The sequence below is a fragment of the Choloepus didactylus genome, chromosome 3 (assembly GCF_015220235.1).
Source record: "Choloepus didactylus isolate mChoDid1 chromosome 3, mChoDid1.pri, whole genome shotgun sequence".
Lineage (NCBI taxonomy): Eukaryota > Metazoa > Chordata > Mammalia > Pilosa > Megalonychidae > Choloepus > Choloepus didactylus.
The window spans coordinates 215,804,250-215,820,398 of NC_051309.1; the positions used below are offsets into that span (position 1 = coordinate 215,804,250).

At 34.1% G+C, this 16,149-nt stretch overlaps 2 protein-coding genes across 10 annotated transcripts in view; one reads left to right on the forward strand and one right to left on the reverse strand.

The window, feature by feature from the left end:
* The window catches only part of WRN (WRN RecQ like helicase), a 176,732-nt gene that overhangs the window by 131,133 nt on the left and 29,450 nt on the right, over nt 1–16,149 (forward strand). For all 9 annotated transcript variants that reach the window (XM_037831309.1, XM_037831310.1, XM_037831311.1 and 6 more), the window contains 4 exons: nt 2,765–2,946; nt 6,470–6,571; nt 6,848–6,940; nt 10,830–10,971. In XM_037831309.1, the coding sequence (XP_037687237.1) occupies nt 2,765–2,946; nt 6,470–6,571; nt 6,848–6,940; nt 10,830–10,971 (519 nt within the window). The remainder of the gene's footprint in view (nt 1–2,764; nt 2,947–6,469; nt 6,572–6,847; nt 6,941–10,829; nt 10,972–16,149) is intronic.
* LOC119530146 (ethanolamine kinase 1) lies at nt 714–2,634 on the reverse strand. The gene has a single exon (XM_037831317.1). It carries the CDS (start codon nt 2,373–2,375, stop codon nt 1,284–1,286), a length of 1,092 nt encoding a protein of 363 aa, XP_037687245.1. The 5' UTR covers nt 2,376–2,634; the 3' UTR covers nt 714–1,283.

The following is a 16,149-nucleotide window of genomic DNA, read 5'->3' on the forward strand; positions in this document are numbered from 1 at the left end:
AAAGATCTAACTTCCTTCCATATAACAATTGCTTTTCTCTCACCACTCAAACAAAATTTAAAAAATACACTTAACAAAAATAAGACAAAACAACAAAAGCCATCCTACTATGACTATTTCTGCTGAATTCACATTTTGTTACATCAGATTTAAGCATACAAGATCAATGTACTAAATGTTCCTTATTTAATTCTTTTAACAGCCTCATGTTATTACCTTGAACTTACATGTACCAAGTAATCATGTGCTATCACCCTAAAGAATAGAACCAAACTAAAACATGAAACCAGACTGTAAGGAATGAAACTGGAGAGGTAAAAATAACTGATCTAAATGATATTTTCTTGTTCCCAAATATGCTACATTTTCTATATCTGTTTCAAAAATTAGCAGTCATTCTACTAGCTACTATTTAATAACAAACAAAAACCTAAAACAACTCAGTAAGTAAAACAAAAGTTTTGGGTAGCAACAATTTGATAAAGTAAAATTTTAAACACTGAAACTAGTAACTTAAATGACCATATTTAGCAAATGAGAGTATTAATACAGATTTTTACAACATAACTCATCATACCTATTCCAGGATTATACGGTAAATATCAATATTTCTACTGAAGACAATGTAGGGTGAAGGGAATTTAATTCTAAGATACATTCCCCCAAAAGAACTTTCTTTATTAAGTTTAAAAAGAATTACTACCAATATAGAAAGTAAATGTATTTGGCTCTCCAAAACAGGTATTTTTTATGAACATCCTAAGCTATCTATACCAGTGACTGACTGGCATTTCAAGAGTAAATTATTCATTTCATTTACAGTGTTTCAAGTTTAATATGTTTCTACTGAACACCTAGAATGCTTACTAAAATTAATCTTATTAAAGTAAAACTTTAAAAACTTATTCTGGAACATTTTCATTGCTTATTCTAAACAAACCAGATGAAACAGATGAAAGCAGTCGCAGATTCATGTTAAATTCCTAATAAATAACTCACATATAACATAGATTAAATTAAGAAAGAAAGGATTAAACTGACATCTGTATAACTTTTTGCAGATTTAACAAATTTCTAATCCAGTACATACTGATAACAGTAGGTATATTTCTTGACATCATTCAGTAAATGTAAAAAACAGATTGGTTGTTTAGAGGCATAATTTGTAAAGCAAAATAACCAGATTAAATAACAAAATTTTAACAAATATTGGCTTTTCAGAATTTCTTAAGAAAAGATTCACAAAGATAGCCCAGCTACATAAGAATAACTAAACCTCCTCTTTACTCAGGCACTTTTAATGCAGTAACCTCAGGCTTCATTTTGAAGTATTGGTTAAAACGAACAATTGCATACCCAAGGAAATCAAATTCGATAGTGGAGTATTTGGCTTGAATCAAAGCCCACAATCCCCAAAAGAAATGAGAAGCCAAAGCAAACTGATTGACTTGAATGAAGAGTATTTCTACCTCCTTTTCAGTAACTTCTGTCCCAAAGCCCTTATATTCTTTGTAGGCTTCAAGGTAAGAGCGCAGCCACAGGCCCTGTAGTTCTCTATCTGGATAGAGACTATAGTCTACATCACTCACACCTGCAAATTCATTGAAATGATTTCCAATATCATATGCCAGGTAGTTGTATCCAGAATATTCATAATCAATGAACTGTACATCACCTTGTTTCTCATTGTAGATTATATTCTTACACAATAGGTCATTATGGCAAAGTACAACCGGCGAGCCCAGGTTAGAAAGAATCTCCTTCATCCAAGTCATCTCTTCCTGAAGAATCTGAGGGCTTGGGATATCACTTAGGAACCTTTTATTAATGTCTTCATCTGCAAATCCTGTAGGAATGAGAGAGAAATATTTTCCCATCTTTAGCCATAAATTAGATTTGGGAATCCAGCCATTGTGTGCATGAATAGCATGGATTTTAGCAAGCTGACGAGCTATTAGCCTGAAAATGGCTGGGTTGCAGACATGCTTTGGATCCAATGCTTCTCCCTGGATAAATTCATAGCATAGTCCATTATTGAAGGTGCAGTAGAGCTGTGGTGCACAGCCGTGAGCCTGCAACACTCGGAAACTCTTAACTTCCTCATCTCGATCAACTAACAACTCAGTCTTATTGCCATAAATTCTGACCAGGACTACATCCTCCATTGTATTACCCACGTAACAGCCAATAAGTTTATTTGTGATTCCATCTGTGAAGAGCTGCAGGGTCACCTCCTGGGGGTCCCAGTGGGGCCGCAGGTGTTGCAGGAGGCTCAGGGCCCCCTCCCGGCAGCGCTTCTCCTCCTGATCCTGAACAGTAACGTTCAGCTTGGGAACCTCCGGGGAGCCGGGCGGGACATGGATGTAATTGGCCATGGCCCAGGCGACAGCAGAGACTACCACAACGACGACTGCGACGGCGACCACGAGAACGGCTGGCGCCGACAGGCTGGTGGATTCTTCCGTCCCGGGGCGCCCTCGCGGGAGGGCTGGGAGCGCTTAGACTGGCGGGTGAGCGGTAGGAGAACGGCGAGAGCAGACACTCTCGCCGACCTGTATGGACAGGAGCTGAACTGAGCCCTAAGGTGTTCACAGGGAAAATTCCTCTCGCCTGCGCTCGACCGCGGCAACCGCGGAGAATCCCAAATTCACTTTTATGTCAGGGACTTTAGTTAATGAGTGAAGTGTTCTTATCAAGAGGTGTAAATGTAAAGTTTTATTTCTTCTAAATATCTTTGTCAAACTGTGTTGTTATTTATTCTCAGTGTGTTGTAGCTACCATAGCTTTTGGAATGGGCATTAATAAAGCAGACATCCGCCAAGTCATCCATTATGGTGCTCCCAAGGAAATGGAATCATATTACCAGGAGATTGGAAGAGCTGGCCGTGATGGACTTCAAAGTTCTTGCCATGTTCTCTGGGCTCCAGCAGACATTAACTTAAACAGGTAAAAATAGTATTGCTTTCACCTTTGCAGATGTCTTTTTTCTTTCCATATAAGCTTAAAAACTGTTTGAGGCAACGCCCAAATTTAAAGTAATTTGCAAAATGCATTTAAATTCAAAACAAAACAGAGGCCATTTAAGAAACATTTGTGATAACTGTGTTGTCACACAGAGGAGCTGACCTGATTTCACCTGTACCCCATTTAACGTGAGTAATTAACTAAATCAGGACTCTCCTTGAGTATGTAAACTGAGCTTGTAGAATGCCTTCCTAGCATTGTGCATTAACAATCTGTCTATTTTCTCCTCAGATCCTCTCCATTTGTGACATACCTTCAGCCATAGTCATTACTGTTCAGATACCTTTGATTTTTGTTGGTGCTTTGTCCCTGGCTACAAGGATGATTATCACAAAAGACTTCTGCCGATCCTTATTTAACTGTTAGTCTTTAGCATTTGGTTCCTTGATTAGGAACAATCATGTTGCATTGTACTGATTGACTGATTATGAAAAAAAATATTGTGTTCTGTATTTACATACAGAAAAACCCTTCTCTTTCAATACTAAACAAATGTTTCTTTGGCATTTACATTCTGTGGGATTTATATTGGAAGGGAAAACTTCATCTTGCAAAATTTGGGGGACAAAATTTAACAACTGATTCCCCTCATCTGAATGTGGTAACTATAACTATTGGGCTGGCCAAAATAAGGTGTTTGCAAAATACACTTCCAAGAAGCTGAATAAATTAAGCTCTTGAATGGACATAGTAACTCATTTTGTTAAAATGTTAAGAGAGTACCTAGCCAGTATCATTTTTGTTTTTGTTCATTTTTAACAATGTTTTTCTGAATGTCCATTATGTTCCAAGCGCTATGCATGTATTGGAGTACAATGGTAAATAAAAACAGCATGGTGGGGTGGCAGATCTTAATGAAAGTATCACATGATTATGGTATAGAGGTTTCATTTTACTATTCTCTTTTTCTGTGTGTTTGAAAACTTCAAGTTTTAAAAAAGGATCAAGCAAATATTTGTAAAAGTACAACTGCGTTAGGTGCTGTGCAAGAAAGTTGCATTGAGTAGTGAGAAAATATAATGAAAGTGTGGTTGCATTACCAAATTAAAAAGTTCAGGTAAGATTTTCTTGAGGAAGTAATGATTGCATTGAGATCTAAAAGAAGAATAGGAATCAGTTAGGAAAAACTGTTTGATATAAATTTTATGCTCTTCCTTCCAGAAGTAGTCAGTCATTTTTGCTTCTTAACTTATAGAGATGATAAAACCATCCTGTTCTTGTAGAGAACATTCCTTGTCTTCCTTTTGACACTAGTGTCTGTGTCAAGCTTTTTATGAATGAATATAAAAGAATAGAGAGAGGACATAGCTCTCATGCTCTAGTAAAATTTGGGATTATACCAAACAAGTTGGCTCTAGCCAGCTCATTTTATTTGTGCATTATGCTAAAAGTGCTGAACACTTCAGTAGCCTGTTGTGGTTTTGCAGGTTCATCCATAGTTATAATTCCTGTGTTTCTGGGTCTCAAAAGAAAGATCTAGCAGGAAGTAATAGTGGTGAGTAATCAAATAGTCATACCAAAAATGCATACTTGGAATTTTTAGTATAGACAGATTGTTCTTTGCATTGATCCTAAGGGAAATAACACTAGGTTTAATCAGGATAAAAGCAAGTGAGGAAGGACTGAAGATGCATTTTGTGTTATCCTGGTAAAAAACTTCTAGAAAAAAAAAAGTTTTGGAATAAATGGAATTACTGATTCTCAACTGAAAAGGTCACTATAATTCACAAAATTTTTAGAGACTGTTATATCATGTCTAGTGATCATGTGGACATATAATTTTATATTTCTGATTGCAGAAGTCATACCATGGGTAAAGTCTCGATATCTGTATTTGTTATTATTTTAACCAGAAAAAGTGTCCCGGTTAAGTGTTATCCTTGACAATTGTTCAGAGTTATGTCATCAGTCAGAAGTTTGGATAGTCAAAATAATTTGCAAAATAATATCAATTTAATAAATCTTTCATTAGATTCAACTGTTTTGTATTTATGGTATTGCTTTTAAGCTTTTCTTATTTTTCATTGTTTTTATTCTGTTAAATATTGTACTTTTACTTTAATAGTCCCCAAAGAAAATATATAGTCATTTGATTTGCCTTTAGAGACTTGTAATTTTATTTTCTTCAATCTTTTACTGACACTGATGAAATTAAAGGAGGGTTATCGAGACCAAGTACAAGAAGGATCTAGTTCCTAGAGTGTCACATTTGTAGATTTCCTTGTTCTTTCTACGGGAGGAGGAGGAGATAAGCTAAACAACCAAACCAAATAAAGCAAAAGAAGAACTAAGTTTTCTCCATGGGCTAGGAAGAATATTAGATGGGTAACCTCGGAACTAGAGTTAGCAGTTGGAAGAGACTTCTGGGAAAATTACATGGAAGGGCATAGTGGTTGGTGTCCAACGACAAGAATGTTGTGGGGTAACAGATCTTTTGTGCATTTAGACTTCCCAGATAAAGTATGTGTTCCAATTGTGTCATCGTTCAGAATTGTACAGAGATATTTCAATCAGTCAGAAGGTTGGCTATCAAAAAATTAGTGAGTGAGGTCCATTTGATGATGATGTGTTAACCCTTAAGCCTTTTTGGTCAATCATTGTTTCCTTTTGAATTATCTGAAACCTGGGTCTGCACAGAATTATACCTATTCTTGGAATGATGTGCAAAGTCTTTTGGGAGGTTGTTGTCTGATCTCTGATATTCATGGATTTTCTTTACTTAAGACTAGAAATTATTAACAGTTTTAGCATCATTGACCTTTAAAGAAAGTCTTCAAAGTTGTTTAACAATATTAAATAAATTAAGTATTATAGAAAAAAATATTAGCTATAATTGTTTGAGGAAGGAACTTAATTCTTATACTTAACTGATGTATCATAAATTGGATTTCTGCATGGGGCTGTCGGTGTTTCCCTGATGAGTCCTTAATAAAAGACTACAAAGAAATTGTTTCTGAAGACTGAAAAGTTTTCTGAAAAGCTAATAGGAAATAAGGGCTCATATTTGGCTCAGGAGCCTCTTCAGTATCCCTTACATTGAGGCTTTTAGTTTTTCATATAAAAATGAATTAAAATAAAGACTAAACTTTTAACGGGAAAAGGTAAAACCATATATAGAAAATGGCTTGCCAGGAGCCAAAAAGCATGTGGTATATAAATCAAAATGAAAATCTTTAGAGTTTATAATAATTTTTCAAAGACAGTTAAAGAATTGATGCTTGGATATGGGTAGAATTCTTTCAAAAGTAGTTTTCATAAAAATCAGAAAAAAAATGATTGCCTCTTTTGGAGGGGCGTTGACTGGAAAAGGACATAAGGGACTTTCTGAGGTAATGGAAATATTCATTATCTTGATATGGGTGTGGGTTATACAGGTTATGCAAAGTAAAATTTAAGTAACAAAATTACTAATACAATTTTACATTTTCCTGTTGTGTTTTGATAGGTACCTCCTTAGTGAGATACGCGATGAGAAGTTTCGATTATACAAATTAAAGATGATGGCAAAGATGGAAAAATATCTTCATTCCTGCCGTTGTAGGCGACGGTATGTATTATTTATTTTATAGCAGTTGATAACACAGGTTTATGGATATTGCTTCTTTAAGAAAAAAATTTTGCTAAATAATTAGGCATATTTGGTGGTGTTGTTACATACGTCCTGGATTTTTAAGGCAGCTTTCTTTGTGCCTGAGTAAACTGCAGCCAGATAATAAGATCCTGGGTGAATCAGTTAATGATGATTTCACCTCATTATTTTCAATAATGAATTTAATGTACACATTTTTGTCCTTTTATTTAATTTTCAATTTCTCTTGGTTAGAATCATCTTGTCTCATTTTGAAGACAAACAACTACACAAGGCCTCCTTAGGTATTATGGGAACTGAAAAATGCTGTGATAACTGCAGGTCCAGGTAAAGATTCTTTTTTATGGATGCACATACTGAAAGTCTTTGTTTCTCTTCCTTTTCAGATAAATTTTAGTTAAATTTTTGTTGAATGAAATGTGTTTGAATGTTTTTTTAAATAATGAATTTATTTATCTGAGAGGCAAAGCATACGATCTTAAGAGTATTGTTTTATTTTATTTTAAATAAAACAGTAAAATGAATCCAAGCATATCAATAGATACAATAAATATGAATGGTCTAAACACACCAAATAAAAGACAGATTATCAGAATGGATTTAAAAACATGACCCCACTGTATGCCGTCCATAAGAAGCCCACCACGAGTATAATAATATGGTAGGTTAAAAACAAAAGGATAAAATACCGTCTACCATACAAATGCTAATCAAAAGAAAGCTAGGGTTGCTTTTTAAATATCAGACAACATAGGCTTCAGAACAACGAAAATTACCAGAGATTAAGAAATACATTACATAATTATAAAAGAGTCAATTCACCAAGCAGACTTAGCAGTTCTAAATGTATATACAACTAAATGTTATGGTTGGTGACTTAGACACTCTTCTCTCAGAAATCTATAGGGCTGGTAGACAGACCCTCAGTATGGAGATAGAATACCTAAACAGCACTATCAAACAATTGGGTTTAATCGACTTTTATGGAACATTCCACCCAACAACAACAGAATACACATTCTTTTAAAGTACTTATGGAATGTTCACCAAAATAGACCATTAGTCTGGGTCAATTTAAAAAATTCATACAATGTGGGTTTTCTGAGTATAATGGAACTAGACTAGAAATCAGTGCCAGAAAGAAAACAGGAATATCTCCAAATAGTTATAAATTTAAAAAAACACATTTCTAAATAATCCATGAGACAAAGGGAAAGTCTTAAGGCAAATCAGAAAATATTTTTAACTGAATGATAATGAAAATACAATATATCAAAGTGTGTGGAATGCAGCTAAAATAATACTAAAAGGGAAATTTGTAAGTAAGAGTAAAATAAACAAAAACCAGCAGAAGGAGGGAAATAATAAAGAGCATGTCAATGAAATAGAAAACATAAAAACAATAGCAAAAATAAATCAACTCAAAATCTTACTCTTTGAAAAGATCAGTAAAATTGATACCAACTTCTAACAAGACTGACAAGAAAAAAAGAAAGGAGACAGATTATCAATATTGGGAATAAAAGAGGAAATTTCACTACAGACCCCACAGACATTAAAAGGATACTGGGAATTCTAGAAACAACTCTGTGCATGTAAATTCAGTAACTTAAATGAAATGGCCAATTCTTTGATAACCTCAAACTGACAAAACTCATCCAGAAAGAAACAGATAACCTGAATAGTTATAAAATTATTAAAGAAATTGAATTCCTATTTAAAAACTCTGAAAACAAAATTCCTTGGCCCGGATTTTTTCAATGGCAAGTTCTACAAAACATTTAAAAGAAGAAATTATGCCAATTCTACAGCATGATTCCATTTAAACTTAAACCTACCGTTGGGATGGAGAATAGATCAGTAGTTCCCAGAGGTTAAGAGGAGAGGCAGAGTATGATTTCAAAGGAATAGAACAAGGGAGTATTTTGGAGTGGTGGATTTTTTTTCTGTGTCCTGACTGTGGATGCAGTTACATGAATATCTTTGCATGTGTTAAACGTCATCAAACTTTACACAGCATAAACACACAATCATTTTAACTGTGTGTTATTTTAAAAAACAAAAAGCAAAAGATATACCTAGCTGGGTTAACTATATACTTAGGTGGAGTAGCTGTATTAATATTAGATAAAAGAAGCATTATTAGGGATGGAGACGTAAGTGGTTTCTTCATCAAAAATGGATTCTAGCTCATGGATTAGAAGACTCAGTATCATTAAGATGTCAGTTCTGCCCAAAACAGCTTACAGATTCAACACAATCCCAATCAAAATTCTAATTGCCTTCTTCACAAAAATGGAAAAGCTAATGGTCAAATTTATGTGGAAGGGCAGGGGATGCTGAATAGCCAAAACCGTCTTGAAAAAGAACAAAGTTGGAGTAGTCACACTTACCAATTTCAAAACTTACTACAAAATCACAGTAATCAAAGCAGTGTGGTACTGGCATAAAGACACAAGGACAGACATATAGGACAATGGGGTAGAATTGAGAGCACAGAAGTAAACCCACAATAGAGCTGCCAATTGATTTTTGACAGGGGAGTCAAGCTTACTCAATGGTGAAAGAACAGTCTCTTCAACAAATGGCTCTGGGTAAACTGGATGTCCACATTTAAAAGAATGAAAGTAGTCCCCTACCTCACACCATATCCAAAAATTAACTCAAAATGTATCAGCAACCTAAATATAAGAGCTAAAAGTATAAAACTCTTAGAGGAAACCTTAGGGAAATATCTGCAGACCTTTTATTTAGGCAATGGGTCTTAGATATTACACCATTCAACAAAAAAGAAAATAGATAAACTGGACTTCATTAAAATTAAAAACTTTTGTGCATCAAGGACATTATCAAGAAAGTAGAAAAACAACCAACAGAATGGAAGAAAATATTTGAAAGCCATATGCATGATAAGGGTTGAATATGCAAAAATATATAAAGAAATCCTACAACTCAATAACAAAAAGACAAAAAAAAAAAAATTAGAAAAGGAGCAAAAGACTTAAATAGACATTTCCCCAAGGAAGATTTATAGCCATACCCCCCTTTTTAAATGTATTATCTTGTGGCTGCTTTCACAGAGTTGAGTTAATAGTTGTGATAGAAATTATAAGTCCCACAAAAATGAAAATTTTACTATCTGGACCTTTAGCGAAAATGTTTGCTGATCCCTGAACTAGACCATAAGCATGTTACAAAAAGTTTCAGTGAATTCATATCAAACAGATCACATTTTCTAATAAGAATATAAATGAGGATAAACAAAAAAATCACCATACATTTGGGAATTAAGAATAACCACTTGTAAAGAATTCATGGAATTAAAAAATTTTAGATAATTAAAATTAAATACATCAAAACTGGTGAGATGTGACAGACTAGTACTTTATGGGAATTTGGTAGCTTTAAAGACTCATGTTAGAAAAGAATATTAATGAATTAAGCATGCTACTAAAGAAGTTGGAAAAGGAGAATAAACTTAAACATATTTTTTCCCAAACACATTATTATGTCTGAAATATTGAATATATTCTTATTGCTATTTCAAAGATATTTATTATTAAGAAAGCAACTGAATTATATAGTTGAACCACATTAATTCATTTTCTCTTAGGGGTTCTTTTCTCAGCCTACTTAAAGAATTCTCATTTTATTAATGATATTTTCAAATCTACCTGAAGGATTGCTTAGAAATTTATCTTCTAAAAGTTAAATGAAAGATTTTTAATCTTTGTGTAATATTTTACCGTCATTAGAGTTTACAATAAACAATTCATTGCACAGAAGATTTTTTCTTTATGTTGAAAAAATTTGTTTTGCAATGAACCTTTTCTTATACCAAATCTAACAAAGAAACCCAATATTTATATAATAGATCAAGTGGAACTATTGAAGCTATAATCCTGCAATCTGCTTGCTTGGTCTTCTTCCTCTTCTTTTGCCTATGGCTGAGGCACCTATCTTGGATTCTCAGGCCTTAGGATTGAGAACCATCAACATAACATACTTGTGATGCTATATTATAGTTTATTTTTCATATTTTAGATACTTCACATACATGAGGTATCTAAAATTCAGTTATGAACTTTGTAGCTTCTGAAGCAGTTAGCAAGTTTTAGGTACTTTTTAGTTGGCTAATTGTTGCCCTGAATCTTTTTATTTCTAAACTTACATGCCTTGGCTAAGCTATCTTAATATATTATAATTTCTCATTTAGATTGGGTCATTACTTTTCCATTGATGATTCAGAAGATGTATCACAGGACTTTGGTCCACAAGCATTCCAGCTGTTATCTGCTGTGGACGCCTTGGGAGAAAAATTTGGAATTGGGGTTCCAATTTTATTTCTTCTAGGATCAGTAAGTGTATCTTTGCATCATCTTCATGATTATTCTTTTACTCCTATTAGAATTTTCTTCAGAGGTTGACACCTTTATATTTGGACCTTGGCTATATATATGTTATTAGAAACTCAAGTTCCATTTCAGCACTGCATTCATTACTTTTGACAAAACCTGTGTGTCTCACATGTACTGCTGTTTTCATGTCCCAGGCTGATGCGCTTCGGTCTGCAAGCACCGTATTAGTCTATTACATTGCAGTTGAGTGAATCCCTAGACTGGTCTTTCTTAGAATAATTAAGAAAAGTTAACTTTCATTGTATCAAGAGACAGGTGGGACAAAATTGTATATCTTCTTGTTCCCTGGAAAGTTTTCTTTGAGCAAAACTTTAATTTCAGTGATTTTTTTTTAAATGTCTAAGTTCAATAACAATATTTGGCAGTTTTTTTTCTTTCTTTTATTCTGTTTCATTTCAAAATTATTTGAAATTCTAAGGAAGTTGTTTTTTGCTTTACTAATGAATAGTCAATTCAATTTAACTATTTTTTTTCCTTATAGTGAGTTTTTTCTGTAGTTCTGTTGTTTATATGATTTTATTCCTGATTTAGAAGTCTGTAAATGCAAGGCTAAGTGTGAAATTTTAAAAAAGTCTACATTGATATTAGTTGAAAAAATCAATAATAGGAGATAGTAGAGTACTTTACAAGCATGTGTATTTATTAAATATATTTAAAAGTTGAGATTAAAAATCTCATTTTCTGTGTAAAGTTTTTTAGTCATTTAGGTAAACATTTATTTTTTAAATACTCAAATGCTTCATGTAAATATTTTCCAAGATTTTATTTTGGTTAAAAAGGTACATATTAAATTAGTCAGTTCTATAATTATGTTAACTTTTCAAGCATTGATGTTTGTAGATTGTGAATAGAGTTTAAAATTTTGATTTTAAATCACAAATTTCATTAGAGATTAAATAGTGTTGCCTAAGGAATGTTGTTTTAGCCAATATAAGTAATACTACATTTTGTACAAAAAGAGTTTAAGTTGCAAGGAACAGTGTAAATATAATTGAGATCTATGAAAAATTTCTTCTGTCTCTTGTCACCTTTAAAACCTGTATATCCCAGTTGAATGTATATTTATAAAAAATTATCCTTGTTTTAATTTGTATAATCCAGCCATATCAAGTATCAACAAATAAGTGTAAGCGAGCTCCTAGACTAACTTGAACTGGTCACAAGAGGGATCAGATTTCTCCTATTATTTGGAAACCAAGTCAGACCACTTATATTGACAGTCTCTTCTGGGAGTCCTTAAATTAAGAAGTTTATCCTTTGTGAAATTTTATACCACCCTTGCTAGATAAAAGTGTAAAACTTTTTAAAAAGGGCCACTTAACTAAAATTCTCAGACACTAACTGCAGTGAAAATAAGGCAAGTTTCTCCCCTAGCCCCTCTCCTCCCATTTCTATGATCTTGGTATCTATTGGGATATTGTTTAAAAATTATAGCTGTTGTCCCTTTGAGAATTTAATAAATATTCGACCTTAACTAATTACAGAAAAAGTAAATGTCTCTGTAGAAAACTTTGATCTGTAAGATGATAGGGTCTTAAACCAGGAACTATTGAAGTTTATTTCAAGATATAAAATATTTAAATGTATTACAAATATAATTTCAGCAGCCCATGATTCTCCTCTCTTTATGTAAGAGTTTTCTAAATAGAATAAATTATTTTTGCCTATCCTAGGATCTCAGTATTTTGCTCACCATATAGAAAACTTTAAACACCCTCATGTGAATAAAGATATGCAGATCTTTATTTTATGGATTAGAAAACAGAAACACAGTCTTTAATTTGCATAATGAGATTAAGTGAAACCTCTTACCTGTTTACATTATCCAAGTGCTGCCAAAATATTATCCTGGCTTCAGAATTAGATTAACATGATTGATAAAAGATGGTTTGACTCCAGGCCACCAGGTAGTGTTAATCATCCTTCATAATTATCACACTATCTAACAGGTGACTTGTCCATTTGATTTCTGGACAAGCTCTTTAATCTGATTGAAATATATTTCTGGATATAGTTATTATTACTTTATTTTGCACATAGAATAACAGCTTAAGAAATGACTTTCTCAAGTCCAGAAGTAGTAGCTGTGAGCTTCTTTGCCTTGAGGAACTGAGAGAGATTAAAGAAAAAAAAATTAGTTAAAATGTTTAACAGAAACCGTGAGCTTGTTTCATATTTTAAGAACATAGGGATTTACAATTTCTTAAGTTAGATTTTATGACTAGTCCACTAGTTATTGAACATCTCTTTTGTGTAAGGTGATAAAGTATGTTTTGTGGGGGATCCAAAACTGATTTAGATGTAATTTATCATGTAGTGTGGCAGATGTTACTCAGGAAAAAATAAGTATTATGTAGCATAGAAAAAGATAATGGACATATGAATAGACAGAAAACGTTATTGAAGTTCTTAACAGAGACGTTTGTTAATAGCCTGGGGAAATTAGTGAAGACCTTATGAAGGTATCACTGGAAATTTCTGTCTTGTGGGATATAGTAGATTCTCGTGAAATATAGTACATTTTGGCATTCAGAGATGAAATTAGGGTAGAAGGTTAGAAGGGAATGTGATATTTTCAACAGGAAGAAGTGCCATGAAAAGCAATTGTAGTGTTTTAAAGAAGTTAGTTAAGAGAAGTGGAATTTCTTTTCTCTATAAGATGCAAAGATTTTGCTTCAGAAACTGAAACTTTGGGTCTTGTACTATGGACAGTAAATTTTTAGCTTTCTTTATTCTAACCTTATCCATCAGGTCTCGTATCAGGTGGGTGTATTTGTTCATGTCCTTAGTTCAGATCCTTTCCATGTTCAAAGTACATGTACCCCATCCTAACTTCCCCGAAATCTTAGCCCATTGAATATCAACTCTAAGTCCAAAATCTATCTAAATATCATCAACTTCAAAAAGTTGCAAATCTCATCATCTATGTCAGATGTGGGGTGAAAGTCTGGGTATGATCCCTCCTGAAGCAAAATTCTTCTCCATCTGTGGATGTGTGAAACTAGAAAATAAGTTCTCTGCCTTCAAGATACAATGGTGGCACAGGCATAGGACAGACATTCTCGCTCCAAAAGGGAGGAAATGGAAGGACTAAAGGGGTCACTGATCCCAAGCAAGATCAAAACCCAGTGGGACAAATTCCATTGGGTTTCAAGATCTGAGAGTAATCCCCTGTGGCTCAGTGATCTCCCCTTTGGGACTCCTGTGGCTGCAATGGTGGGGCTGGTCCTGCCCTGGGTCCATGGTGGTGGCGGTGTCCTTACCCTCTCTGGCCTCCCTCTGCATCTGTTGCTTTGCCCTTGGATTCATTCTTCCTTCGTTTCATCGTGTCTCTATTTCTGTCAATCTAAGCTAGTAGTGTCTCTCCTGGCATAACATTCTCAAAAACCTTGTCCATCTCCTATGCAGTTCATAGAGTGGTCAACACTTTCAGATGAGAGGGTTCTGCACAGATCCTTCCTGGATAACCCCATCTCTATTTCTGGCTTCTGCTGAGATGGTTGAGTAGGTCATGAGTCACACACGTAATCTCTTCAACGAAAGGTTGTCTCTCCAAAAGTGTTTTGTCAATCGTGAATTCCTAATTTTAGCAATCCATATAGGCTCAGAACCTCCCAAGTGCTGGTTCTTTTTTGTCTAATGGTTTCTTCCTCAATTTGCTTCTTTTCTCTTTCATTTTACTATAACCAACAAGGAGAAACCAGGCTGTATCTTCCACACTTTGCTTGGAAATCTCCTCAGCTAAATATCAAAGTCCCTTGCTTACAAGTTCTGCTTTCCATGGAACTGTAGAACACAGTTTGGCCAAGTTCTGCTACTTTATAACTTTCCTCCAGTTTCCAATGGCATGTTCCTCATTTTCATCCAAGAGTTCACCAGAAGCACCCTTAACCTCCATATTTCTACCAACAGTCTCTTCACATCAATCTAAGCTTTTTCTGTCATGCTTCTCAAAATTTTTCCAGTGTTTTCCATTAATTCCAAAGCCACTTCCCCCCTTTTTAGGTATTTGTTACAGTAGCACCCCACTCCCAGTACCAAAATCTGCGTTAGTTTCCCAGGGCTGTCGTAACAAATTACCACTGTGTCACATAAAAATATACTCTTAGAGCTAGAACTAGCTCTAAGAACTTTAGGACTAAAAGGCAAAATGACCTTTTAATTCTATCACCTTATTTTACAGTTGTGGAAACTGAGTCCTCGAATGTCAAATGACCTGCCTTAGGTTATACTGTTACTTTGTGCCAGAATTAGGATGAGAAAACAGCTTTCTTGACTGTTAGTCTAGTGCTTTTTCTATTTAGTACAGTTATAAATTTGTATTTGTAGATTGAGTGTTCTAGAGATATTAGAATGAAGATTTGTGGTTGGTAAGTGAGGTGATGGGGTATGTATGTGTGTGTGTATAAAATTGGGCCCTCTTTAAAATTGATGACCAAGTTGCTGTATTCTCTTGAGCGGTTTTCTCATTCTAGGCAGTTTTACTCCACCAGAAAATTAGGTTAACCAGAAAAGCATTTAGGCAATTAATGGAGGATGCCTTGCTCAGAGTGAGAAGTCATTAAAGATTTATTGTTGAAAATCTTTATTGTATTTTGTTTTAATTCTGTTTTTCAAAAAATGTTACTTGGCTTAGTTTGGATTTTTGTTTGAAAAGGAATATGATTCCTTTAAAGAAAGATGCTCTGTACCAAAGACCAGAGATGGTTCATTCTGTGAATGGTAATTGCCATGGAAACAAAACAGTGTATACAGTATTCACAACTATTCAGAAGGGAAAGGGCCAGTCACTCCGTACTGATTAGAAAGAATCTCATTGTTTCATACCAGGACATGTGCCTACCCCAGGTTTTTTATTCAGCTCATGAAAGGCAAGATTAGAGCAATTTTTAGGGTCTAGAAAGCTAGTTAAGTGCTAGTTAGGCAACTTTTAATATCTTTGTTATTATTAGGTTGTATATAATATAGTCTCCTTCTCCAAAGATAATCCCCAGCAGATATAGAGGGCCATTAGTAAGTGTTCCGGGGAAAAATGACCAGATGCTGTGTCATAGTTTTTATATCTCTCTTATTTAAGTTGAGTTAAAGGATCAACTATTAAGCAATACAAAGAAAATT

Excerpts from the sequence above, each read along its gene's own strand:
- LOC119530146 (XM_037831317.1), bottom strand. The coding sequence starts at position 2,375 with ATGGCCAATTACATCCATGTCCCGCCCGGCTCCCCGGAGGTTCCCAAG.